At 40.9% G+C, this 26,951-nt stretch overlaps 1 protein-coding gene across 1 annotated transcript in view; it reads left to right on the top strand.

The window, feature by feature from the left end:
• The window catches only part of KL (klotho), a 49,592-nt gene extending 23,651 nt beyond the window's left edge, over positions 1–25,941 (top strand). The window contains 4 exon segments of the mRNA XM_042014264.1: positions 9,607–10,117; positions 14,724–14,992; positions 17,470–18,586; positions 22,282–25,941. Of these exon segments, the coding sequence (XP_041870198.1) occupies positions 9,607–10,117; positions 14,724–14,992; positions 17,470–18,586; positions 22,282–22,619 (2,235 nt within the window). The 3' untranslated portion in view covers positions 22,620–25,941.
• Positions 25,942–26,951: the final 1,010 nt, after the last annotated feature.

Here is a 26,951-nt window from a genome sequence, read left to right as displayed (position 1 = left end):
ACTGTTGCTTTGGAGGGCAACATTCTTCTCATTTGGCTTCTGCCTTAGCACAAGGAAGAGTTGTGAATCCTGGGGCTTTTGGCTTCTAAAGCTGTGTTCTGTAGTTTGAGAGCTTCTGTGGGCAGTCCACTGCTTCCTCCTCTGCTGGTTTTTACTCTCTCCATCCAGTTTGTACAAACCTTCAGGAAACCAAAGGTTTGGAGTCTTAATGGATGCCTTCTCCTTGACATTACTATTACAAATACTGGGAGTTTTGTTTTTTAGCATTCGTTTACTCTCAGTGCTCTGACTGGGCACTGCTTTATCACTTTCATGTATTCTATGTATTTTTTTGATACAGCAGTTTTATGTGAGTTTTATGAGAGTTTTATATGCTTAATATTTTTGCTCACTGCTGATTCTAGCATCATTCTTTCCAAGCAGAATGTGGCTTAAAATCCACTAGTGTTCCATTTGTTTTCCTGGCTAATGGTGTATTCAGTTGTCACTGTTACTGTCATTCCCATTACGAGTTTCTCTGAAGTCGAGGTGCTTTTTTCATCCTCCTTGTTCATGTGTCTGACAAATACCCGCTCTTGCAAAGTGGCATTGTCTTGGTTTGTGCTGTTTACTACAGATTGTGCAGTTCTGTGTGCTTGCTTTTCTGGATTACAACTAAGTTCTTCATGTGTTTCCCCTTGTATCTGTATTTTGTGTACTTGAGTATGATTATGATGATTGGAGCCTGGCCTGTCTTCCAAGACGTTCATGCTTTGGTGGAGGACTTTGCAGGTCATTTGCAGTAGTGGAGCTTTTGTATGTTTATGTAGCTCCAGCACGCCCAAAGCAATTTTGATGGCAATGATTTTATTTTGGTCATCCCCTAAATACTGCCTGAGCATTGTGTCCCAGATTTCAAGTCTTTTATCAGTGACTATTTTATTTCACTCCAGCACTGCAAGATTGTCTCTAAATCACTCAAGAGTACTGCTCTGTACTTTTATCTTCTTTTTGTACTCTGTTTAAGAATCTCTCATATCTTTAATATTCACATGGGTCACAACATTCCTATTTTGGTTCAGTTCCGTAATTAATCTTTTCTGTCAGAGGTAACGGAAAATGATTAAACACATCAAGTGTCTCAGAAGCACTTGTTATCAGAAATAAAGCTATTTTTATCTCATCTCCCATTGCTTCTCAAAGTCAAATGCTGTTTAATTCTTTTCCAGATGACCTTTATATTTTCAGAGACTGTTTGCATCTCTGGAGACGTGAAACTGCTTTCCAGCCCACTTGTCTCTTGGTGCTTTACTTTATTTGGACAGGATGTTGACTCCAGTGGTTGTGCTAGCCTGTCTGTGTGGTGAGTGGAGGGGAACAGGCACTTTTTTGCCTCACTCTCATCTGGACATTAAAAGTGTCTTGAGTGAATTGTGGCCTGGAGGTGTGCCTGCCTGCTCTGCATGAGAAGTGCTTCAGATGCAGGTGATGGCAAAAATGGGGTGAGATGGGTCCGTGCCAAAGGATGTGTTCTGTGTTTGCACAGCCTCTGATGGTGCCAGTGGGGTTTGCAGAGTGCGCTGTGCAGTCCAGCTGCCTTCTCTCTGGCTGCCACACCACAGGGTGCTGGCCCAGTGGGTGGCCTTTCAAAGCGAGGTGAGCCTGAGAGAGGTTTAACTCGGGGCTTGTGCATAACATCTCAGCTTTCTGTACTTCAAAGGAGAGGTTTCCTGCAGCAGCCACCATGAGATCAAGAGGTTTTTGTTTCCTTCCATCACACTGTGGTCACTGTGTCTCCCTGCTGCATGTCTATCTCTGATAATGTTCATTATGGCTGTGCATACAGTGTATGAAAGTAAGAGCTTTCCAAGACTTTCATCTGCTCTAAAATTCAATAACAAAGTGTAAAAATAACTCTCACCTGCTTTCTTATCTTTCGGGTTTGTTTTTTTCCCCTTCTGCTAATATTTTTGGAGTACCTGCAATGCATCCTGATGCCTGTGGCTTAGCTTCATGCTTTCAGGCTGCCTTCTCCCTTTTATTGTCAAGCTAGCAAAGCTCTATTTTGCCTATGATGAGGAAAAATGGTATTCTATCTAGCCACTGTGCCTTCAGACAAATACTTAATGCTTTCTTGGGTACTTCTTCTGTAGAGGTGAGTACCACATTAAGCAGAGGCACGTATTCTGGAGTTAATACACTGGTCTATACCTTGAGGTATCTGGTTTAATTTTTCTTCTTCTGTCAATGTTGTAATATTTCTGTTCCCAATTCTTAAAATAGGCATGGTATTGCTTTGTGCCTAGTGTGTGGCTGCCATAAATCCATTCATGTTCATGAGGCATCAGAATCTTCCAATGACCAGCACAGTGTGAAAAACAGTGTATTGAGAAAGGAACTGGGACAAAGAGTGTAGTTCAGATGTGTGATCAATACTTAGAGCTGTAATTCTAGCAAATTTTACATTGTGTGGTTGTAGACTGAAAAATGTTCGCTTGGTGTTCTAAGTACCATTTATAAGCCTAATTCTGTTGCAAGGTTGTTGAGATTGGTCAAAAATACGAAATGAATTGATCATTGTGGTAATGTTGACTAACAGACTGTAAAAATAAAACTAGAACACTACGTATTTGGGAAGGAATTATTGGGGAAAAACAAAGTTACTACGTAACTAACATCTAGAAAAGTCCTGTGCTTGATATATTAAGATGTTACTTTACTAGTTTTAAAATACGGGGAAAACCTTAAGCAATTTCTACATACCTGTATCTGTTACTCAGTATTAAGAATATAACTTGATTGTGAAAGAGAATGTTTGCCCAAAGACTGTGTGGGTAAAACTGACTTAGGATCTAAGGGTGAAACTTACATAAAATGTGTCATCCTTTTGTGGCAGCTTTTGATTAAAATACTTATTTTTGATGATACGGGTGAAAAAACACAACACATTTTCCCCTTCCTGGTACAAGGCACATTGTGACTTATACATACTAGGTTTTCCCATGTCATTCAAATATTTATTTCCATTTCAGAAGGGCTTTTGATGTAGAACTAAATAACGACGTTTTTGTTGGAGTTACATCAGCCCAGTTTCTACTAATCAAAACCCCTTTGTACACCGTTTCCAATTAACTCTTCTTTTTGTATTGCTAAACCATAGAATAATTTAGCTTGGAAAAAATCATCCTCTCTTAGCAGCCTGTGCCAGGGCTTGACAACCGTTTCAGTGACGAAATTTTTCCTACTATCCAATCTAAACCTCCCCTGGTGCAACTTGAGGTAATTTCCTCTTGTCCTGTCACTTGTTACATGGGAGAAGAGACCAACCCCCACCTGGCTACTCCCTCCTTTCAGGTGGTTGTAGTGAATAATAAGGTCCTCCCTGTACCTCAGTTTCTCGAGGCTAAACAGTTCTCTCAGGAGCTCCTCATGAGACTTATGCTCCAGACCCTCCATGAACTCTGTTACCCTGCTCTGGACACGCTCCAGCACCTCAATGTCCTTCTTGTAGTGAGGGGCCCAGAACTGAACACAGTATTTGACGTGTCACCTCAGCAGTGCTAAGTACAGTAACACTTTCCAATTCAGTTTCATTAATGTGCAAATAGTTAAAACAGGATAATTCATCTGAGCTTGGAGAGCAAGGTATTAGTGCAGTTTATTTGTGAAATGAATGTATTATTACTGGTTCAGAAGACACAGAACTTATAATTGAGAAAACTTCTTCTGGAGGAGTGAACACAAATTATGGAATCGTGATGTTCCCAGTTAAAATTCTTGATTTGCTCTTGTTAAGGTTATGCATCATGATTGATGTGCATACTGAGACCTTGCAGAATGATCCATACCAGTGCCAGACTCAGGAAGATCTTAATGATCATGGAATTTAGAGGAGTAGTCAGGCAAACAAATGTCTTTGTATTACTACATTGTCTTCACCTAGTGATTCTTGGACTATATCGATCTGTTTTGCCATAGAGGAGACAATCTCTGACACAGTAGGACTTTGTCAGGTTATGAAGCTTGTGTGCCTGTGTTGAATTACTTCTGCTATTGCTGCAGGACTTTGGTAGGACTTAGCCCATGCTATAATATTCCAGGGGGGGTCTTTTTCTGCCTTGGAAATGTGTTTGAACCTTCCCAGGCTATTCAGGTCTCCTGCTTGGAAATGGCAGATGTGAGCTGAGTCTTTATTATTCTGGAGTGGCAACTAGTTGCCTGTGTTAAGGCAGCTGGTGGAGTCAAGAGATCTCCATTGCCTGTAGTGGCAGCTTGGGCTCATATGTGGACAGTGAAATACATAAGGTGTCTTCAGCTAAAAAGGAGTCCCACCCTAGAAGTAGGATTCATTTACCTGAAGATAACTATAGGTGCAAATTTGATGTGTTTTGTAGTATCCCAGGTGTCTCTGTGGAGCTGAGAGATGGGATTTAGGGTTTATTGGGAGACTCACAGTTTTCTGAAACTGGCTGGAATATGGGCTGGAATGCTCTGAAGTCTCTAAAACTCTACTAACCACCTCATTTTAAGCAAATGAATTCTGTTCCAAATTTCTATATAGGCTCTCTGCTTTGTCACTGGCTTCTTCCAGCATTATTTCTTGCAGTTGTGACTGCTTCATTGATCTACATCCACAGGGCCTGGGGACTTCAGTGCACTGTTTTCTACATTTAACATTTTTAAAATGGAAATAATATAATTCCACTTCATGCACACTCCAGAGGGCAGACTTCTAAGTGGGCTTCTTGCCAGCTTTCATCTGCCTATAGAATATGTCTTGTCTAAACTGAGTAACAGGTTTTGTCTTTCATCAGTGGAGGGAGATGGACTCCCAAAGAGTGACTCACACTTCGTATCTTAGACAACAGTCTTCTCATTTTCTGTAGAGGTAGACCAGGTGATTTACTTAGAAAGTAAAGTTGAGTGAGATAATTCCACATTGCTACACTTAATCTTTTTTCATTGCAGTGAGGTAGTAAACAGCACCTCCTTATGCATGTAGAGGGATAATCTGTAGAATTCTCTTCCTCCTTTCTTCGTGGTAGATCCAAAGCTTCTAAAATGCTGGAAGATCTCTCTTCACTGATAGGAAACAGGGACGGCCAAGAGTTCTGGGGGCCACAGTCCTCAAGGTGTTCTGTGGGTGGGCAGCGTTCTTGTAAATGAAGATGACAGAGATGAAATTATGTGTTTGAGAGTGTGCATGGTGGTATCTTAACATTTGAGATGGTAAACTGGGCATGAATCACGTCCAACAGAGGAAAAATATGCGGCCCCTTTACAAGAGAAAATTCGGGTGTGCAAGTTTGAGTTACAAGAGGTAACAAATTTGTTGCCAGTGGCATTTTAAAAATCATATTTTAAGTGTTGGGTGTTTGTCCTGATGCGTAATGTCTTTTGTTCTTTCCTGAGCGTAACAGAGCTTCGGTGTGAAGTAAAATGAAGTCTGTACCTAGGTCAGCTCTCATTTTTGGCATGAGATTTTGAAGTCGTTACTGTAGTTTCTCACGAGCATCAAAACCTGTTGTATTAATACAGACAGATGGTCAGGCTGCATCATGTTTGTTGGAGCTATTGATGTATTGTAAATGAGAGCATCTACACTGAAGTCTGCAACTGGGAGCTTGATTTAGATATACGCACATAGATGTGGACTGTGATACACAGTTTGAAAGATTGTTCTCTTTGGGTTTTGGTGACCACTCTGAAAGGGTGTGGGTCTAGTCTCCTGTAGGGCCTTGTCAGATCTGTGCAGATGTTTTATATATCCCACGATGACTCAAAGGCAGCACGTTTCTGTATGGGGGCTGCTGAACTGAGCCTTGATTATTGGTCTTGCCTTTAGTTGTCCTTTACTTCCAATGATTTTTCTCCCAGCAGTGATAATTAAAATTCTGCTAGAGCAGTAAAATGGTAGAATTTGCTATTTTCCTGGGTAATTAACAATGTTGATGTAAAAAATTATATTCCTAGTAATGCTGGCAACTGGAAGTGATTGTATGTCAAAGCTTAAATGGTAAGAGTATATGAAAATGAAACTCTGAACAGCAGCTATCAATAAATTAATGATAAAATTTTCCAACATGCCAGCTGCATGGAGTGGAATTATAAGGCTTTCTATATGATTTATATTGCAGGGAGGGCTAAAAATGCATGTGACATTTTGATATATGTTCATTGGATCAGCAACTCTGTATGGTGAGAGTGGAGGTTCATGTCATCAAAGCACATAGGAACAAATAGTGATGAATCTCAAAATGCAAATGTAAACTGTTAGTAGAGTTATTAGGTAGTTTTTATTCTAATGAGTAGATCTCAGAATTACAGAATCACAAGATGGGTCAGGCTGGAAAGGACCACAGCGGTTCATCTGGTCCAGCCTCCCCGCTCAAGCAGAGTCATGCTGGATCACATTGCACAGAATTGCATTCAGATGGTTCTTGAATATCTTCAGTGAGGGAAACTCCACAACCCCTCTGGGCAGCCTGTTCCAGTGCTTGGTGACCTGTACAGTATAAAAGATCTTTCTTATATTCAGGTGGGTCTATCAGTTTCCGCCTGTTGCTTCTTGCCCTATTGCTCAGCACTGCTGACCAGAGCCTGGATCCATCCTCTTGGCGCTCTCCTTTAGATACTGACATTGATGAGGTCCCCTCCCAGTCATTTCTTCTGAACTGAACAGGCCCAGCTCCCTCAGCCTTTCCTCATAAGAGAGATGCTCCAGTCCCCCAGTCATCCTTGTTCTTCTCTGTTGGATCAGCTCCAGGAGCTCCATGTCTCTCTTGTCCTGAGGAGCCCAGAACTGGACACAGCACCCCAGATGTGCCTCACTAGGACTGAGTAGAGAGGCAGGATCACTTCCCGTGACCTGCTGGCACTGCTCTTCCACCCTAATCCACTCCAGGAGACCAATGGCCTTCTTGGCTACAAGGGCACTGCTGGCTTAGGGACAACTTGTTGTCCACCAGGACCTCCAAGTCCTTCTCTGCAGAGCTGCTTTCCAGCAGACTGGCCCCCAGCCTGTCCTGGGACATGGGATTACTTGGTGCAGGACCCTGCATTGGCCTTTCTGGAATTTCAGACAGTTCTTCTCTGCACATCTCTCCAACATCTTGGGGTCCTTCTGGAGTGTGTTGGCTCTGTTGTATTGGCCACTCCCACCTTTGCATTGTCAAATCTCATATTTTTACCTTTTTTATCAATGACCTAGAAAAAACCCATGACAATTTCTATGAATATGTAGATTACAGAAGATGGGATACTGATTCACAGAGCAGTCAAAATTCTTTGATAAGCGAGGTTCAAAGAAAAGATGCGTTTTAGATGGTTATGGGCTCTGGAGATATGGTAGTTTAGATGTGCATATGCTCACAGTGTAATTCTGTGGCCACATAAGCAGAAAGAGTGTGGTAAATTGTCTCTGGTTTTACTGCTGGCAAGAGTGTCCCTGGCATATTATGTCCAATTCTGCTTCTGCAGTTTAAGACAGATGATGATAAATTGGCAGAGAATCAGAGGAGAGCAGTGAGAACGGTTAAAGAGCTTGAAGGTAATGCCTGAAGATAATGCAAGGCTTTGGGAACTTAATCTATTTAGCTTTCAAAGGGAACATCAAGAAACCGTTATAACTAACTCTCTAAGATTTCAGGAAAGAAATTCGGTACAAAATATATTCTTACAGTAAAAGAAAAAATTATACCAAGACAAGAAAGTCTGATGCTAGGTGTAAATAGTAAATTTAATAGATTAAATTGAATTACTGGAATAATATTTCAGGACCTGTGGTAAATAGTTTTTCAGTAGACTTTTTAACATCCAGATTGCTAGTTCTATATTCCTCTATTGTGTGTTCTGAAGTTCAAAGGTGTGTGTTTGTTTTTATTGTTTCAGAGATCTGGGCAGTTCTTAAGATTCTTCTTTACAGATCTGTGAATCTGCAAATAAAGTGATATTCCTATAATGAAAACGTTTTTTAAACATTGTAGTGGTTTGGTCCAAAATACTCATTACTGTTTATCTGCTGTGAGATAAGAATTAGGAGAAATGCAAAACAGGCACCAAACTTGAAAGAATATGAAGAAGTTTATTAACAGACCTAAAAGAAGAAAAAAATTATACCACCTTCAGAACTCTCCTCCTCCCCCCACCTTCCTCCCTTCTCCCACTGACAATGTGAAAAGACAACCCTTAAGATGTTCAGTCTGTTTACCACTTCCATAATAACCTTGTTCAGTCCATTTAGAAAGAGAAGTCTCTTCTTGCTCATGCTATGAAAACATTATCACAACGAGACAGCCGCCCACTTCCAAATATTGTTCAGTCCATTTAGGAAGAGGAGTCTCTGCCTGCGTGTGAGTCCTTTCCCCCGACTTGCAGCTTTTCCCGCAACTGCTTTCGAGGGTCCACTCTTGAAGATTTTTGGGGTACAATTTTAAGGTTGAGCCGTTCAGAAACAAAAACAGAGGCCCTTCTCCTTCCCTGGGAGCAAAGGGTCTTCATCATCTTCATCGTTAGGACTATCTCTGGGAGCATCTCTAGGAACTGAGGTTTTCTCCTTTCCCATTTGGAGCAAAAGTCCTCATCTGGTTCATCTCTACGGACTGAGGTTTTCTCCTTTCCCGTTTGGAGCAAAAGTCCTCATCTGGTTCATCTCTCCCTGTCCAAACTTCTCATGAAATTACAGCTGCGTCAGCATCTGCCTATCTCAGCGCAGGTGCTTTTGCTCACGAGTTGAACACTCCACCCCCCATATCTTCATGAAATTACAACAGGATACTCTGATATATCATAGCTTCACAACAGAATTTCAGCTTTAAGCATCTCCTCTCTCTCTTCCCTCAGGTTTTCAGCTCTTCACAGCAATAAAAGGGTTACTCTCACCTCGGCCTTGCAGCTTTGCAGCTGGAATGTTGAATTTTTCTTATCGCAGTGGAGAGGGGGGGGGAGAGCCGAGCCGCTCCGGCTGCCCACAGCAAGGCAGTGGGGGGGGGGGGGGTTCCACGGCTGGAACAGGTCCATGGCTCCAGGATGGCCGTGGCCCGGCCCGGCCTGGCCCAGGCAGGGCCTGGCCGGGCCCGCTGGCCCCCACACGGGGCCTGCAGCCACCTGTCCCAGCGCCGGAAACGAGAGAGAGCTTGGAGGGGGAGTTTGCCTATTCTTAAATGTGGATCACAGAGGTGATCACAACTTTAAGTGGCTTAGAGAATTGTCCATATTCAAACTGGCCAGCTGATAGGTTCTATCAGTTCCCAGAGGAAACTGTAAGCACCCCTTAGCAAGGACGTCCCTTCCGGGACTATGCTTGCTAACCTATGACAAACATGTTTGGTTAAATGCATTTTCATTTTTGTAAATACTGGCAGTATGTCTGAACTCAATAATAGAAGTGAATAAAGCCAGAAGTGTGTTCAGTGCCTGAAATAATATCTCATGGAAAACTGAGATGCTCTTTTCCCCAACCAACTAGCAATTTCTAGCTGATACATGGTATTAATATGGTATTAAAATTTAATTTAGGTATTGTAAACTACTGATGAATGAATAAGACTGAGCCCCAGTACTTGAGAATAATTGTGTTACTTAAAATGGATTTTCGGGTCCGTTAATTACAGTCTTTCTTTTCAACAGGCCCATGCTAAGGTCTGGCATCTCTACAATGACCATTTCCGTCCAGCTCAAAGAGGGAAAGTGTCCATTGCCCTTAGCTCCCACTGGATAAAACCCCAGCGCATGACTGAAAAGAACATAAAAGAATGCCAAAAATCCCTTGATTTCGTGCTTGGCTGGTTTGCTAAGCCCATATTTATTGATGGTGACTATCCAGAGAGCATGAGGAGCAACCTCTCATCTCTGTTGCCTGAATTCAGTGAGGCTGAGAAGAAGTATATCAAGGGAACAGCAGACTTTTTTGGTCTTTCTTTTGGAGCTACCCTGAGTTTCCAGCTTTTGGACTCCCACATGAAATTCCAGCAGTTGGAATCAATAAGCCTGAGGCAGCTCCTTTACTGGATAAACAGTGAATATAACAACCCCCAAATATTCATTGTGGAGAACAGCTGGTTTGTTTCTGGCACCACCAAGAGAGATGATGCCAAATATATTTACTATCTCAAAAAGTTCATTATGGAAACTTTAAAAGGTAGGACTTACTTTGTATTAATTCATGCTTGAAAAAATCGTAATGCAATACAGAGATGTGTTAAAGCACCAGGATGAAAACTGATTTTAGTCTTTAGCATTCATCTTGGCACTTGTGAAATGAGACTTCAAGTCCCTTTCCTGAGTTTGTTCTTTTCTTGAAGAACTTTTGCATCTGCAGATAGCATTTGGTGAGCTTGATGCTGCTGTCCTTGAAGTCAGTAGGAAATTTTCTGCTGTCTTTGGTGGGAGGAAGTGCATAACATGTAAACTATATTCTCAGTGGACTTAAGAGAATTTACTATGTTATGTAATAATAGTTGCTTTCCTTATCTGAATGCATATGTAAAAAACATAGGGATATGTATATGGGAAGGTAAATACTGTGCAATAGGAATTCCTCTGAAAAAACCCATAAGGCTGAAATAGTACATTTTAAAACAAAAAATTGGAACCTTTTCATTCTGCATCTTGCCCTTGCACAAATTTTACATTTGTACAGCTGTGAGCATCAATCACAGTAATTTGAATTTACATGAGTTAAAGGAGAACTGAGTGGTTGAGGTTGTATAATCAAAATAATTTAATTTGTTAACCTATTATTTTTTTCCAAACAGTAAGAAAAATACACAGCCTTAGATGAGACCTATTTTCTGTTTTCCCATTTCCTTGTGGCAAAACATTTTTTCAATCCTAGCAGTTGCCAATAAGTTATTTGGGTTCCTATTTCCACTTTCATTGTCTTTTAATTCCTTAATTTAAAATTTATTAAGTGATTTACTTGTCTACAGTCCTTTACAGTCTACAGTTTTAAAGGGTATTAGTGTAGCTATTAGTTCAGATGAGATAGACGCTGTGTTACATTGCCATTTTCATATGGTGAATGAATAAAAATTGCTTTCGTTTTATTCTCAGCAGTAACGAAGATGCAGAGGACTCCCAAACTGGTTTCATCTGCTATGCCAGAAACCTAATTATTGCAAATAAATTAAAAGGTGAATAAATACCTGAGCCAGTGGATCCAAAATAAAAAGATGGAAGCAAAACAGTAACTGTTCCAAGTACAGTATCACTAGTTTGCATAAAGTCAGACAAAGAGCTCATCTTCATGAAGAGGTCATAGTCCACTTGCCCCTATTTCTGCTTAGATTTTAAGTTGCTGGAAATACATACATGGATCTGCCTTTTAATCACAGCTGGCTGGAAGCAATCTCAATTTACAAAGTGTCTTTCCTTTTATTGTATCACTCAATAAATAATAATAACGGCAAAAACAGTCTGACAGGCTTGTCATAAGATACTAGCACTTGGCTAAGCCTTTTGTAGGAAAAAAAAAGAACAAAGAAAGCAGAGACAGACTGGGTCTGCAGAAGGGACTTTGGTATCACTAAAATGGAAAGTATTGCACCCAAATCTGCTGTTAGAATTTGCAAAATCCAGTGTAAATACCAAAGTTGTCTATGCAATACCTTGGGGAATTTAGTTGAGAAAGATCCACAAAAGGCATCATGCCGGCTGTGAGCAGAGTTGTTGGACAGCATTAAAAACCAAAGACAAAGGCACAAGCTTTCTCTCTGAGAGATGTAGATATGTCTATCCAGTGCAATAAAGCACTGTAATATGAAGATTTTTGAGGTATTTACCATGAGATTCACTCCAGTGGTGAAGGGACAGTAAAATGACACTGGGGCTGTAGCACTGAGAAGCAAGGATAATTAATTTAGACATGGGGCCACATAAGTGTGATTTTGCTGCTTGCTAAATCTGGCCAGTATCTGTTCCTGGTTGTGTGTATGCACTGGTTCAGGCAGACCTGCTTGTTTCTGCATCTCTGTTAAAAAGTAAGTCCAGTCCAGTTGGAGCAAGCCTGTAGAGTAAAACAGAATTGGTGTTGAGGGCCAGGTATCCACACTGTAGGTATTCCTGAAGCCCATTTTTGGAATAATTTCACCCCAAAAGAACCCATGCCATGCATCCTGAGTCCACTGTGTGATGTGAACTGAAGCATGATGAGGGAGATTTGCTCAAAACTGGGCTCCTGATTTCACCTGAAGTGCTGATGTAGATGTCCATTCTGACACTGCATGCTGTAGACAAGCTCTGTACATTTTTTAAAATTTATTTTTTAATTTTCCTTTGGGAAAGGATATCTATTTGGGATTCACAGCCCTGTTTGCTATTTTTTTTTTCTTTTTTCTTATTTTTTTCCTGGGCACCATTTAGGGTTGATTAGAGTAACTAGAGCTGTAATATAAAGTTGTTAAATATTAATTAGAGCTGGTAATTGGTTGAAGATGTGTTCTCCCATGTGTGGGTATCTCACCACTTACTCTGGGCTCATATTCACTTCCCTTCTCTGTCTCTGGTGCAACAAACAAATGGATTGTGCCTGGTAAAGCAGAGCGTGTTGCCTGGGAGGGTCTTCAATCTCCTCTGGGTCATGTTGACTAGTGGAGGTCAGGTCATTGTCTGGGGAGTTACCAGGTCTGAATTCAGAGTCTTAAGCAGAAAAGGAACAGCCAGGCCTGTGACAGGTAGGACCAGGCTGTTCTCAGGTATGTCCAGAGGCAAAATATAGATCTTGGGCACCTTCCAGATGGAAGTGTGGGCTGAGGGCTTCACACACTTCTCCTTCAGGCACTGGGGTTGGAGAGCAGCTGAGCAGAGGGTTTTAAAGATCTGTATTTGATACTTGTGGGTTTGCCATGTTTCCTTGCATAACTTCTATGCTTTTGAGCCAAACAGAGCATGAGCTAAACTGCTGTTTAATTTTTAACCCAGTTCTGGCAGAGTTCTGGTCTGTGCAGTATCACACTTCTAGGCGTGCTGTGTGGGATTGCTCAGGTCAGGAGTCACTTGCAGTGGTAGTATGGACAAGGCCATTCAGTTTCAAAAGCAAGGACAGTCTAGGTTTCAGTCAGCCCCATTTGGTCACCAACAGACATAAAGAAAAAAGAGACATACACAGAAAGAAAGAAAGAGACTCCAAAAAAACCCAAACCATTAATTTTCATTGTGGTCTCCCAGTAATATGCAATCCATGTGGGACACTGTGTTTGAGACTTCCAGACTTCTTGGGATTTCCCAACATTTTTCGAGTTGCTTCTTTCATAGGTGACATTTAAAAGTTAATACATTTTTGTAAAAGTATTTGAGGAGGATTTTTACAGGGTGCTTAGGAAGTGTGGGGGTGCTGTGTGATGACTTACAGAAGGGTGAGATGCTGTTCAAAGAAATTCTCACTGAGACTGGTTCACACAGTGGACCTGTACTGGCTTTTACTCTGCTGGTATGGCAGATGTCATCATGGGTGCATGCAGAGGTTAGAAAAATACTGACATTTGCCAAACACAAAAGAATGGTGCCTTTAGGAGTAGAAATATTCCATTTCCTTAGACATTTTCTCATGACCTCTGACAAAAACTGGGCCAAATTTGTTGCTTATTTAACCCCATTGTTCCTTTAAGTGATTGAAACAGGGTTACAATCAAGAATCCATGTGGTCCCTCGTAGCTGATTGTAATGAGGCGCGTTAGTAAAGCCAGGAAATTAGGATCTTGTTATTCTGCTTGCCTGAAATAATGCTTTCAGTGTTACTAGGCTGGTAAATATTATGTTCAGTCAGTATCCAGTTTGGGCTGACAGAAAATGGTGAGTAATAAAGATAAACTTTTTACAGAGCCAAACACCAGTTTAAAAGAACGTTTAAGAATGTGCTTAAATGCATTGCTGAATTAGGGTGGGTCTAATTATGTAATTAGAATAAGCACACTCCTTTGTGCTTTCCTGGAGCTGAGCCTTGCTCAGGAACATTTTGCTGAATCTCAGTGTTTAATACAACTAAAAGTAAGTACCATTTGGAATCTTACAATAATGCTGGTAATACTAGCAGATGCCAATAGATCCTGACATTAACCTTTGAAGTCTGTGGTGATTTTTATAAGTCAAACACTTGACCTAAAACATGCACATATTTTTAGAAACCCTTAAATATTTGAGCTGGAAAATGCTGTGCCATAGAAGATGTAAAGAGACAGAATTACCAAATAAACAGAGTCTTTCTGCATAATCACTTCTACTTAGAATCTGTGGTAATAAAAATTCATGTGCACACCAAATATGCTGTCAGGTTTTTCTCAATATGTATTTGGAGTGGAGGAGATGAAAAGGAGTAGAACTTTGTTTGCATACAGGGTAGTGCTGCAGTAACAGCTGCCCTGGAGTGAGCTGCAGTGTGAGCAGAGCAGAGGGCAGTGCAGGGCAGTCACTGGCTCCGTGGCTGCAGATGGCTCAGGCTCTGCTCTGAGGCTGAGGTTTGGTATGCCTGATGAGCAGCACTGCTCAAACCACTGCTGCACAGCTTCTCTTTCTAAATCTCGCTTCTTTAAAGCCAAGCCAGGTACCCCTGCTGCCTTCTACCATAACCTGGCAGCTCCCCGAGGGCAGTTGAAATATGTTCCCTGAACAGGCCTTGAGGAAGGCCCTGAGATACTTATCTGACCTGTTGCATTGTTCTTAGACACTACTGCTGCAAGCATTGCTGGTACAGTGTAATCTACAGAAGAAAAATGAGCACTGTGATACGTTTGGGTTTGTTCTTTCCTCAGCTATCCGGTATGATGGAGTTAACGTGTTTGGCTACACAGTCTGGTCCCTCCTGGATGGCTTTGAGTGGCATAGGGGATACAGCATTCGACGTGGACTGTTTTATGTTGATTTTCAAAGCCATGACAAGAAGTTGATGCCCAAATCTTCTGTCTTGTTCTATGAAAAGGTGATAGAAAAAAATGGCTTCCCACCTTTGCCTGAAAACCAGCCCATAGAAGGTATTTTTCCCTGTGGCTTTGCTTGGGGAATTGTTGACAACTACATTCAGGTGAGTCTGATAATAAAGCTGACAGGCTGTCCAGCCAGATCAGTGCACAAGTTCACAGTGACATTTGCTGAATAGAGTGTCTTTGCCACACTCTAGGTGTGTAGTACCAGAGTGCTGCAAGGAGACGGATACAAGGCTTTTGTGCCAAACACTGTTTCTTTCATTTTTCACCAGACTTTCTGTGTGTGGCCAAAGAGAATCAGTCAGATTGAGATACTATAAATAAAATTTTAGAAAAATGTATGGAAATGGAAAGTAGTCTGATGCTCATCTTCCCTTAACACATGTGATCAGTTATGGGAAGTCAGTTCTTTTCAGAGGGAAGTCAATTAAATCTGCTGAACTGTAAATATATGTTGTAGAAAACTTCCTGGAAACTCTTAAAACTCCAGTGGCATGTTTCTACATCTTATGCATATGCATCCTGGTACCATTCTTAGAAGGATTTTATATAAAAGGAAGTGAACAGTATTAGATTTAGATGAAATTTTTGTATTCCTTATATTTCATTTTATTTCGTACTGTGTCTGATGAGGGCCTGCAGTGCCCCTGGATAGAACCTAGCTAGGTTATGGATCTGGTTCACAGCTCTCAATCTTTACTTCAACTGATTTGATACTTCGGGAGAATTTTTCAAATTATAAGACTTTATAACACGAGTGAAAATTGTACCTTACCTTATGATTGCTTTAACTGTTGGGTTCTGTAATTCTCAGATGTTATTTTGGGTTGCAGAGCTTCTCTAACCACAGTAAAGAGGTGTAAATTCAAAGCCAAGGCTTGATCCAAGAACAGAATTTTTAATTTATATTCTCCACGAAGGCAGAATCTTTCTTAAGGCTAGAGTGTGAGGAGCTTGTTTTTTCTCACTCCAAAAGTAAGATTTGGCTTTGTTCTCTTGAAAAATACTGCAGCCTCCTTACCTCGTGCACCGATTTCCAAGAAAATTCAAGTCATCCTCCTAGCTCTCAGATAGATTAAGAATTGGAAATGGAATTGCTGCTTTTGGAGTCAGTAACAACTATAAAGTTGCAGAGTCAGTCAGCCTACAACAGCTAAAAAAATCCCTCCCATCCCCAAAACCTTCAAAGCTGAATATTTTCGTTTCAAAAGGCCATTCAAACATTTTGTGCTGTAAGACTTAGGTAGTTTGATTTGTAGATGCATCGCAGTGGAAAAACTGTTTTGACAGCATTCCCACAGTATTAGTGGCAATGCATGCTTTAGTAATCTACAAGGGACAATTCTCCAGAAAAGCAATTTCCCTCAGACATGCTGTTTTTTATTACTTTCTTCTATAAGCACAGTACTGACCTCTCCGGAGAAAATAGCAACTGATTTTCAGCAGCTTCTTTTATACAGTCTGCAGAGCCTCAGCTACAAGTTGAACACTGGTTGTAGGCTGACACCTGCTTTTCAAACAGAGGGCAGGACAAGGAATCTGAACTTAGGGGGAAACAGCACACCGAAGATTAAAAAGAAAGAGAAAAGGACAAATAAAACCAAGGGACCGCTATCCTGTGGTTTGGATCTAGAAAGAATTATGCAAAGTATGAATGAGGAGATTTCACACTGTGCATTATTTTAAATAGTTCAATTTTTCATTTTCTAGTCCTTGTTGTGTTCATTAAAAAGTGAAAGTATAATTCTGAGTGACCCTGAGAAGCTCATCTTTTACTCTGTTACTGTGTGTCATACAGGCAGTTCTGACATCTGAAACCCTAAAGCCTTCTGGGAAATGCATTTTTTTGTTGGAGTGACATATAGTGGGTTTACTCAGAGGCCCCAAAAAATTCACTCAGACATCAACAGCCTGCTGAAATAACTTGGAAATGACTTCAGTATGAATTAATTAAAAACGGATGGATGTCTTTAGCAAGAAGGAAGAATTTTGCTTGTCAACCGAAGTTTTGCTAAAAATCAAGTGCAGAGCATTAGTCATCTTTCATCATAGTCAGGAAAGGAACAGAACACAGAAATGATGTTGTATTCGTTATTTCTTTTACTGCATTCAGGGAGTGGTCTTGAAACTGAATGTACTGGGTAATTTAGAACAGACAGTCTCTCTGTAGGCCCTTCTTAATCTTGAAAGAAAAAAAATTTAAAACTTACTGTCGTCTTCACTGAAGATCTCCTTCTCTTGAGATCTGTTGAAGGCTTAGTGCCTTATCCCTGAACAATCCCTTGTTTCTTCTGGAAACTGGAGCAGCTTAGAGAAGACATAAACATGATTACCATTAGCATAAGCTTGTTTGAAAAGTAGGGTAGAAATTATATATAGATGTGGTACTTTCCTGACATCACTTGTTAACAGAAAAGTCATTCATTCATATGAGCCCGAGATGCCAGTATCAGAGATGCTGAATGTAATGTTTTGACTTAGGATATTCCTTCACTAGGCTGTGCCTGATGGTTATGATGCTCCCACCTACCTAGAACAAACAGTTTGAATCTGGTGTGTTTCTTGTTCTTCCTAGGTAGACACAACACCTGCCCAGTTTCTTGACTCCAGTGTTTATGTGTGGGATGTTCACCAGACAAAGAAGCTCATTAAAGTGGATGGAGTTTACGCCTTGAAGCGCAAGCGTCACTGTGTTGACTTCGCTGCTATCAGGCTCCAGATCTCTCTTCTGCAAGAAATGCATGTCACACACTTCCATTTTTCACTGAAATGGTCTTTAATCCTTCCTTTAGGTAACCTTTCTCTAATCAACCACACACTTGTACATTACTATCAGTGTTTTGCTAGTGAACTTCTCAGAGTTAACATAACTCCTGTTGTTGCTTTATGGCAACCTATGATTGAGAATCAAGAGCTTCCAGTTTCTCTTGCCAAATATGGAGCTTGGGAAAACACAGAAACTGTTCAGGCTTTTGTTGAGTATGCCAGATTCTGCTTTACAAGTCTTGGGGATCATGTCAAATTTTGGATCACCATGAATGAACCATCTGTGAAAAACCTGACATACACAGCAGGGCACAACCTGTTGAAAGCCCATGCAAAAGTGTGGCATCTTTATGACAAAGAATTCAGGAGATCTCAGAAGGGCAAAATATCTATAGCTTTGCAAGCTGACTGGGTAGAACCAGCTTGTCCTTTTTCCAGGAATGACCAAGATGTTGCTGACAGGATTTTAGAGTTTGACGTTGGCTGGCTTGCAGAGCCCATCTTTGGGAATGGAGACTACCCAGAAGTGATGAGAGCATGGCTTCACCGAATAAATAGTGTTGACCTGTATAATTTCCACTTGCCTTACTTCTCAGAAGATGAAAAGAAATTAATACAGGGCTCATTTGATTTTTTTGCCTTGAGTCACTACACTACTACCCTTGTGGGCTCAGAGAAAGAAGATGCAGTAAAATATGACCACTACCTTGAAGTTCAAATGATCAATGACATCACATGGCTTCACTCTCCCAGCAGAGTTGCAGTAGTGCCCTGGGGACTGCGTAAATTGCTCAAGTGGGTGAAATCAAAGTACGGTGGTGTCCCAGTTTATGTTATGGCTAATGGGATTGATGATGACCAGAATATGGTGCACGATAAGCTCAGAGTGTATTACATACAGAATTACATCAATGAAGCTTTAAAAGGTAAGGAACCACAGATGGTTTATATGTCACAAATCCCACTATTAGTATACACAGTGTGATAGAGTATGTTTAGCTTTAAAAGACATGTCCTTTATAGAATACTCCATAAATGAGATGTTACTACAGTGTAACAGGTGATTTTCCCCTTGATTTATGACTGATTGATATTACTAAACATCAGGAAGACTGACCTTGCTCATATTCTGCATAAGACAGCAGAAGAACTTTTTTATAGATTCAATAAATTTAAATAGAAGTTATGCGAGTAGCTCCACATGTATTTAGTCAGATTTTCATCTTACTGCACTTCTGCTGTTGTTTTGCTTTGTTGCTTCTCTTCACTGATGTGCCTTACGGCTGGGTATGAGTTCTGTTCCTCAGCTGTCTCTGTATCTTATCCAACAGTGATCTTAATAATAATTCAGCTGTCTACCTCATTATGCCGTTTCCTGGACTGTTTCCTGCTATTCAGAACACAAACCAGTCTTTTTCTCTGTCTCAAAGATTCATAAATTATAAGGCAAAAAGGAGGCATTTTGAGTCATCCTGTCATACAACACATGCTGTTTTTTCAGAAAGGCACAAGACCCAAATGAGATAATTTTTACTGATGAAGAATCTTTGGCACCTCACAGTATGTGTATAGATATATATATACATCTCACTTCTACTATTAATTTCTTTAGCTTCAACTTTCAGCAATTTTGTTGTGCATTTCCACCTTTATTTTACCTGTGTAGGTATTTGCAGACAGAAGACAAGCTATCTCTCATTTATCTCTTTGATAGAAAATACAGACAAAGCTCTTTGTGTCCCTTGCTATAAAACATCATATCAAAGCTCTGAGTTATTAAGTTTTCCCTGTATGTTAGGATTCGTCATGAGAGGGGTAAGCCCAGATCTGGACACACTGTTCCAGACACAGCCACACTTAGGCAGGTATAACATAACCTCCTCTTACCTTCCTCTTTTTCTACATGCAAGCAGGCTCTTGGCCTTCTTGGCCATGACAACAGGTTGGTTACACAAATTCTGTGGTGATTTACTGAGATTTTAAACTCAGTTACAGATTTCTGCCCCTCATTCCAAGGAGGACTGCCTCTTCAAAAGTAGGTCTGCTTGTTCTTTGACATCTTCATGTTTGGTCATGTTCAAATGCCAGCTGCTTGCTTGTGCAAGCCTTGCTACACTAGCTAAGTTATGTCTCTAATCTTTGTGATACTTGCAGATTCTGTGAGAAACAGTTTTAACATTTATTTCAGATTGCTTATATATTTAAGTCATTAAATGACTTAGTGCTAAAAGCTGAGCTCCATGACCATGGTAGAAATATACCCACTGTGACACTACATGTGGTAGAAATACCTGCATTTACATTTCTAGTCTATTACTTAATTCTACTTGAGACCAGTTGAAATCTATTTATTATGGTCTTCCCTTGACCTCATAACATTCTATTTTCTTGATCCAAATGCCATATAATACCAAGTCATTTGCCTTGTGAAGCTCTAAGTATATAACATCAAACATCATTACTTTTATTGATCTGCTGATCTCAGAAAAAAAGATGTCAAGTTAGTTTGACAAGATTTATTTTTCATAAAGCTAAGATGATTGGTGTTGATCATGTATTATCTCCTAAATTTCATATTTATCAAGCTTTATATAATCTGTTCCACTCTTTTGATAGGTAGTGAAGGATGGCTGGCAGTTCCTGTCCACTTTATTAACTATTGGCCTTAACTTCCTCCTCTCTAATTTCCACCTCTTTCACAAATTACTGAACATCAATATTAAGTGCCCAAGAGTTCATTGTCCAGCATTTTGTAGCACTGGGTGTGTGTTTTATAAATGTATAGTTAAAAACCATATTTTGGCTGTATTTGGGCTTATGGTTTCAAACTGTTTTTATTCTGTATTGCTTGTCTCCTTGGCACTTCTGTTTTCAAAGTGTCTGTGGATATGGGCTTTTCTCCCAGTTCCCATTAGCGAGAACACCTACACATGCATCTGTTTTTACAGAACTTTGCCCTTTGTACTGTTCTGGTACCACTGTCTCCCAGTCACTTCTTTTTCCCCTCTTCTGTCCAGCCTGTAAATAGCTCCTGTGTTTCTCAGCTTAACCTATTTTCCTATCTGTTCACCTTCTTTGTCATGGATAAATATGTCTCTGCTAACTAGCTATAGTACTTTTCCTAAAGCTTAATCTCCCACTTTAGGTACCGTACACTCCTCCATAGTGTTTGGCCCATCAGCTTTTCCATTTTTTTCTTCTCCCACTCTGGTATTGCACTTTTGTCCATCTTGTTGTTACATAACCTTGGCATCATGACTAATTCAGGTTTCTCCAAGACTTGCATTTCTTTTTTGCAAGACCTGGTGCAGTAGCTAAGATGAATTAGAAATCTTGTGTCCTTACCTCAGTATCACAGTGTAGAGGAATAATAGTGGGATTGGTACATGTATGCCTTGGCCTTAAAGTCCCTATTCTGCCTTCTTCCTCCAGCTGGTTTCAGGGACTGCGTGTGGAAATGTTTGTGCATGTAATATTGCTCACCTGCATTGTTCCAGGAGAGCCAACAGGTTTGTGCAGATAAATGAGTCCAGGATACAGTACAGGACCCTTTGGATTGAGGCTGTATTTTGAAGCGCTTTGTACTCTGTTTAAGTACATCTTTGCCAATTGAAAACAAAGAACAGCAGCAACTATTTATGTAACACCATTAAATCCACCTGCAGTTCTACAAACACAAATAATTATCCTGGCCAGCAGCTCTGTAAAAGGGCAGGTAAATATTATTTCATTTTATACATGAAAAGTAGGTTAGAGGTGCTAAAGTCTTGCATGTGGCTTCAGAAACGATTATTTCGAGAGGCATATGAAAATTCGGTCTGTGTTCATCTGTTAGAAGATATTGCTTTAATTTGTTAAAACAGTGATTTTTGAGAGATAAAGTATTACAGTTTGAGTTTACTACCTTGGATTGATATTTTTGTCAAGCGGGACAGATGGCTCAAGGTTAACACTGCAGCTGCTGGGCCTCTTCCAGTAGCAGTATGGATTGTGGACATGTTCTCAGTAAAGACTAACACAGGTCATCTTGGATCAGAAACCTGGGTTAATAACAGGAGAGGGCTGTGATTTGCATAACCTTTCCCCTTGCACTGGTGATACCCCAGTACACGACCTCAGCGTGGCTGTGCGATTTTTCTGGTGTCACTGTGCCTTTGCTAGTGAGAAGTGTGGCCTGATGTCCTCTGTGCCTTGACTGTCCCCATCAGGACGTGTCCTGCAAGGAAGAAGGAGCAATCAGAGAATCAGGCTGCGGAAAACGAGGGGCAGGAAACCCAAAACCTGTATTCTTTCATACATAACAAAGAGAGCCATCTTTTCATGATAGGCTTCATGCTGATCATTAAACACAGTCAGGCACTCACAGCTGTGTTTACCAAGCACAAGGAAATAAATTGCAGGATACTCACAGATCACACTGTCTGGCAGTGGCTGATAGACTCTTACTTCTTATGAGAAACACTTCATAGATGTATATGTACCTTACCTAATTTTTGAGAGGAGATGTGCAGATGTGGGTTTAACATCCCCCTGCCCCTCCTTTTCATATGGGTGTATGGTACTGCTCTTGAATGCAAAGTGACATTGATTCATTTCTTCAACCCTTTGTTTTCTTTTGCAGCTTACACCTTGGATAACGTTAACCTTCAAGGATATTTTGTCTATTCTTTTAATGACAAGACTGCCCCCAAGTATGGTCTCTACAGCTACGTTGCAAATCAATACGAACCAAAGCCTTCTCTGAAACATTACAGAGAAATAATTGACAATAATGGTTTTCCTGGTCCTGAAACTCCTGAGTTGCTGTGTCCAGAAGAGGTTGCCTCATGTCCCAAATGCCACTTCTTCCGAACCAGAAAATCATTTTTAGCCTTTATCTCTTTTTTATTTGTTGCTTTTATTGTTACTATATTCTTCATTACTTACTACTCCAAGAGGGTAGAAAGAAGGTATAAATAGAGCTGCTCCTTTGAATATAACTCTCACTGTCCTTTTTCTTGCATCTCCCTGGGAAATCTGAAATAAGAATGCGCAATGCTGTGATTGCTTCAACATTAGGAACGCATTTACTTTGCCTGATACTGCAGGATATTGACATTGAGAAACTATTGCTTGCATTTGGCTTCCAGAAATCATTTTCTCTGGTATAGTACATTTGGCTTATGACCTGTGGTTGGAGTTGTCTCACAACTTTCCCTGGGAACTTTTGTTGAGCAGATGCTTTCCCCTTCTTGGTTTTGCCCCGCTGAACTGGACAGGTGAAAGTAGGTTTTGGAAACACGGTGTGATGGAAGAGCCTAAATGTCAAATTCTCCAAGACTGGCATGAAACAAAAGGGTTTACTTTTCCAAACTAGGGTTTAACACTGATGTTTCTTAACCAGAGCCAGAACCTGACTGGAGCAGGGATCGTGACTAAGAAGAAACATGGAGGAGAATTGCAAAAGCTGTGCCAGGGGAAAGAATAACCCCTTTCCTAAAGCAGATGCAGGAGGAAGAACAGGGGGAAATGAATCTGTGCTGCTGGTAGCTCTTGGTAAATCAGCTAAGTAGTGCTGAGACTACATGTTACTTCAAGATGCCATTGGGGAACTTCAGCTAAAGGAACTGTGTCTCAGGGGGGTAAGAAGCAGGGATATATCCAGGGATTGCAGGGGTCATGTCATCTACTGGGAAGAGATGGGAAGGGTTAAAGGGCTTCTCTTTGATTTGCTCAGAAAAAAAAGGCAAAAAGCAGGAACTGGGATGTCTTCGCTGTCTCAGTTGACAGAAGGCTGTGTGCCTGATCCTGTGCCCTCTTGCCCTGTACCCAGGGACATGGCACAGCTGGGACACCCTGTTTCTGCACTTCTCACAGCAAGTTGCACACAGCTGCCACTGCTTCTGCCCAGCTACTTACCTGCTGGAAACTTGGGATAACTTAGCAGGCTGGTGTCTGCATCCTATTTGTGTTGAGTGCAGAGACTTTAAAGGCCAGCATTTTGGTGTAATAATGCAGCACTTCATTGCTGCCAGGGTCTGAGACTGTGGAGCTGTTGGGCCAAGCCTCTTACAGGTTGGCTGGCAGTTCTTCTTTGAGCAACTGGACCTGGCAGCATTTCATCCCAAAGTATTACTGGATGTCTGAGGGCCTCTTGTTTTTCTCTCAACAAGATAAAATAGCAAAATGTTAGCATCATTGTTTATTAGTAGAAGTAGAGAGAGAATGGGAAAAAAAACCTATGTAATTTTGCCTGCCTTGTGAATTGCTGCATTTGGAGAGTCCTCAGTATAAAGCACTATGGTCATTTTTCTCTGCTCTCTAACTCTAGGTCTGCATTGCCTTCAGCTGTAATTGTAGTTTTATTGTTATGTGAACAACGTCACTCACTGGAAAGAGCATTTTAAAGGAAATGTGCTCTCTGTTAATCAAGAATTATTTATCTACTAAAGCTGATTATGCTGTATTAAATGTGATGTTTATCTACTAGATTACTAGAAGATGACTAAATAATGTCCTAGGGTTCCTTTCAACCTGAACACTATGATTCTATGATTCTATACTGTAAATTAAAACTTACATATGAGATACGATTTTAATTTGTAATTTGAGATTATATTTTTTATTAAATAATGTATAGAAAAAGAAAATAATTCGTATCTTCTCATAATGATTAATATATTTTTCCTCCACTTTCAGTCTTTAAATGGTCTCTCTCTTTGCAACTGTGTATATTTTGGTATTGAGATTAAGGTACACATTTCAGGGTAAGTGATGAAGTATTAAAAATTTGTATAAAAATTATTTATAGACTGATAGGACTTGCTGGAGAAGAGAACATTTCAAACTGCTGCATATTTATGCGTTGGTGCCTGGTGCACTGTGGATTATGAAGAAATAGCTCTCCCTGAGTGTATGAAATGCGGAATGGCTTTTCCCTGGCATGGCGATGAATCACCGTGCAATGCATTACGCCAGCTGCCAGATGCCTTTGCAGTACGTAACAAAAAGTGGCACTCATTTAGCACAAACTGTACCCGGGTCATACCCAGCCTGTGTGTTCTGTATTTGTGTGTGTGTGTTGTATATTTGCTGTTGGTCGAACAACCAGACCTGATGTTTCTGGGGAGCCAGGTGTGTGTGCCTCCCCTGGGTTTGAGGGGGCTCAGGAGGCCTGGGCAGGGCATTTCCAGAAGAGCACAGGTGTCATGGGCACAGTGCTGATGGGCACTGGCCTGACCTGATGTTTCACGAGCAGTTCCCATCCATCCAGCTGCTGCTGTGTGCTGTGGAATGGCCCAGGCATAGCACAATGTGTGAAACAGCAGTCCTAGCACAGAGGAGACACAGCAGGCTCTTCCCATAGAGGCTGGGTGATATGTAACCACCGACAGGCAGATGGCACCAGCTGGATAGCTAATTTGTGGGTAAATTGGGATTTGTTGCTATATGATTGTATCCCCTCACGGAGCCATGACCCATGGAACTAACACAGCCTTTGGTGTAGTTGCCTTCAGAAGAGTTTTTAAATATCACTGCAGAGCACAGCTGGCTTGCGCAGGGCACGGTGGTTGCCAAAGCCTTCTCCTAAGCATCCTGCCTGCTGCCTGGGCCAGTGAATTGCACAAAGATGGGCTATTCAGATGGAGATAAAGGTATGGTTTTGCCACTGGAATCTGCCTTATTTTATGTAATCAGGGGACAGTGCAAGTCTCCTGTCAATTGTCTTGACAAAAATCACTCTTCACTAACAACAAAGAAATCCTTGAATAGGCAAAGATCCAAGGTGAGCTGCCGTGTGCTTGTGCAAACTGATGTGGCAACCGCCTCCTTTGGTCCTGCTGTGGGGCACTTGCTGCCTTTGATGCCCCCATGAGAGCAGTGATCTGGCACTCCCGACCCCATCTGTGCATCCAGAGCAGAAATGCAGGCAGTAGCAAGGACTTTGAGCAGAGGGGGCTCCCTACTTAGGCTGCAAAGACAGCTCAGTGGCGGATGGTGGTTTATTTTCTGAAGAGCAACAGGCTCAGCATGTTCAATGTGCAGTTTTTTAGGTAGACTACTTTCTTGATTTTTAACTGTGTTTATAGAATGAAATGTTGTTGCCAGTTTACTCAATGCTCCAGATTAAACATTGTATCTGTTCAAAATATTTTTGTGACATGTGTGCAAAACTTCTGGTTTATTTCTTGAAAAGATTGTGCAGAGTGACTGTGGGAGGGATGTCTTTGCTAATTGACAGGATGAATGTTATATTGTTTTTATAACAATCTCAGAAGTGAAATAAAGATACTGAATGTAACAAATTGTAACATGATCTCATAATTTAATCTGTCCCGTTTCTCTGCCTGCAGCATGAAGTACAGAGTACCTCAGGAGAGGCTATTGTGATAACTCTGCAAGGAGTCTGTGTTGCTGTTTGTATTTCCAGAGACACATAAATAACTCTAACTTTTGTTGGAGATTGCTGGGGCCTGTGGCTAAACAGATGTTTTTCCAACAGACCTAGGAGTTTGGAGAGGTTTTGTTATTTGAGGTTTTTTTTGTTGGTTTTTTTTTTTTGGTTTTTTGTTTTGTTTTTTCTTAAGTGAGTGTTGCTATTTAGAAAGCCTGTGGAAGTAACCATACCAATATAAGAGGGCTTTGTTGCAATAGCTTATTCTATAGTAACACTGCGGTAAATCTGACATCTCGTCTATTCCAGTAGACTTATTCCCAGGCTTGAGGGATTCTGTCAGCATAGTTCTGCACTAAGCAGTCAGTTTGTGGCATCATTGTTAAACATCCTAAGGAATGTAAATGTCAAGATTAAGGGAAGTGGGAGCAGAAAGGGAAAAACCAATGAATGAGACATACAAGTCTCAGCATGTTTAAACACACAACTTGCCCTTTTCTCCTTGCATTGTATGTGTTGCTTTCTAGTCACTTAGAAAACTTGATTTTGTTCTGCTTGCAGAGACCGCTGAGGTGAAAATGCCCTTACTCAGGGTGAAGAAGTCAATTTTAGGTGCCAAACTTTAGCTTTGGCAAGGAAAGTTCAATCCTGTTCCTTCTTTGCTCAGGCAAAGCCAAGAAAAAGAGGCATGGAAAAGAAAAGGGAAAGCTCTTCCTGTCTTTAATGTGCCACTCATGAATTGCCAAACCACCCTTCCTCAGCCCTCTCAAGGCTATGGCTGGTGCAGGCTTGTTAAGCCCACCCTTCTTCTTAAGCCCACCTTTTTAAGAGATTGGAAAAAAGGAATAATGAGGTGAGAAGAAAGTGTCAGGGCCCAATGTGTCAGAGCCTTTTACTTTGCTTCATGAGTTGAACAG

The sequence above is a fragment of the Corvus kubaryi genome, unplaced genomic scaffold (assembly GCF_017639235.1).
Source record: "Corvus kubaryi isolate FWS band 111438036 unplaced genomic scaffold, C.kubaryi_AGA036_p1.0 split1-65, whole genome shotgun sequence".
Lineage (NCBI taxonomy): Eukaryota > Metazoa > Chordata > Aves > Passeriformes > Corvidae > Corvus > Corvus kubaryi.
The sequence above is the reverse complement of the archived record's forward strand: the minus strand, read 5'-3'. Positions and strand labels throughout refer to the sequence as shown.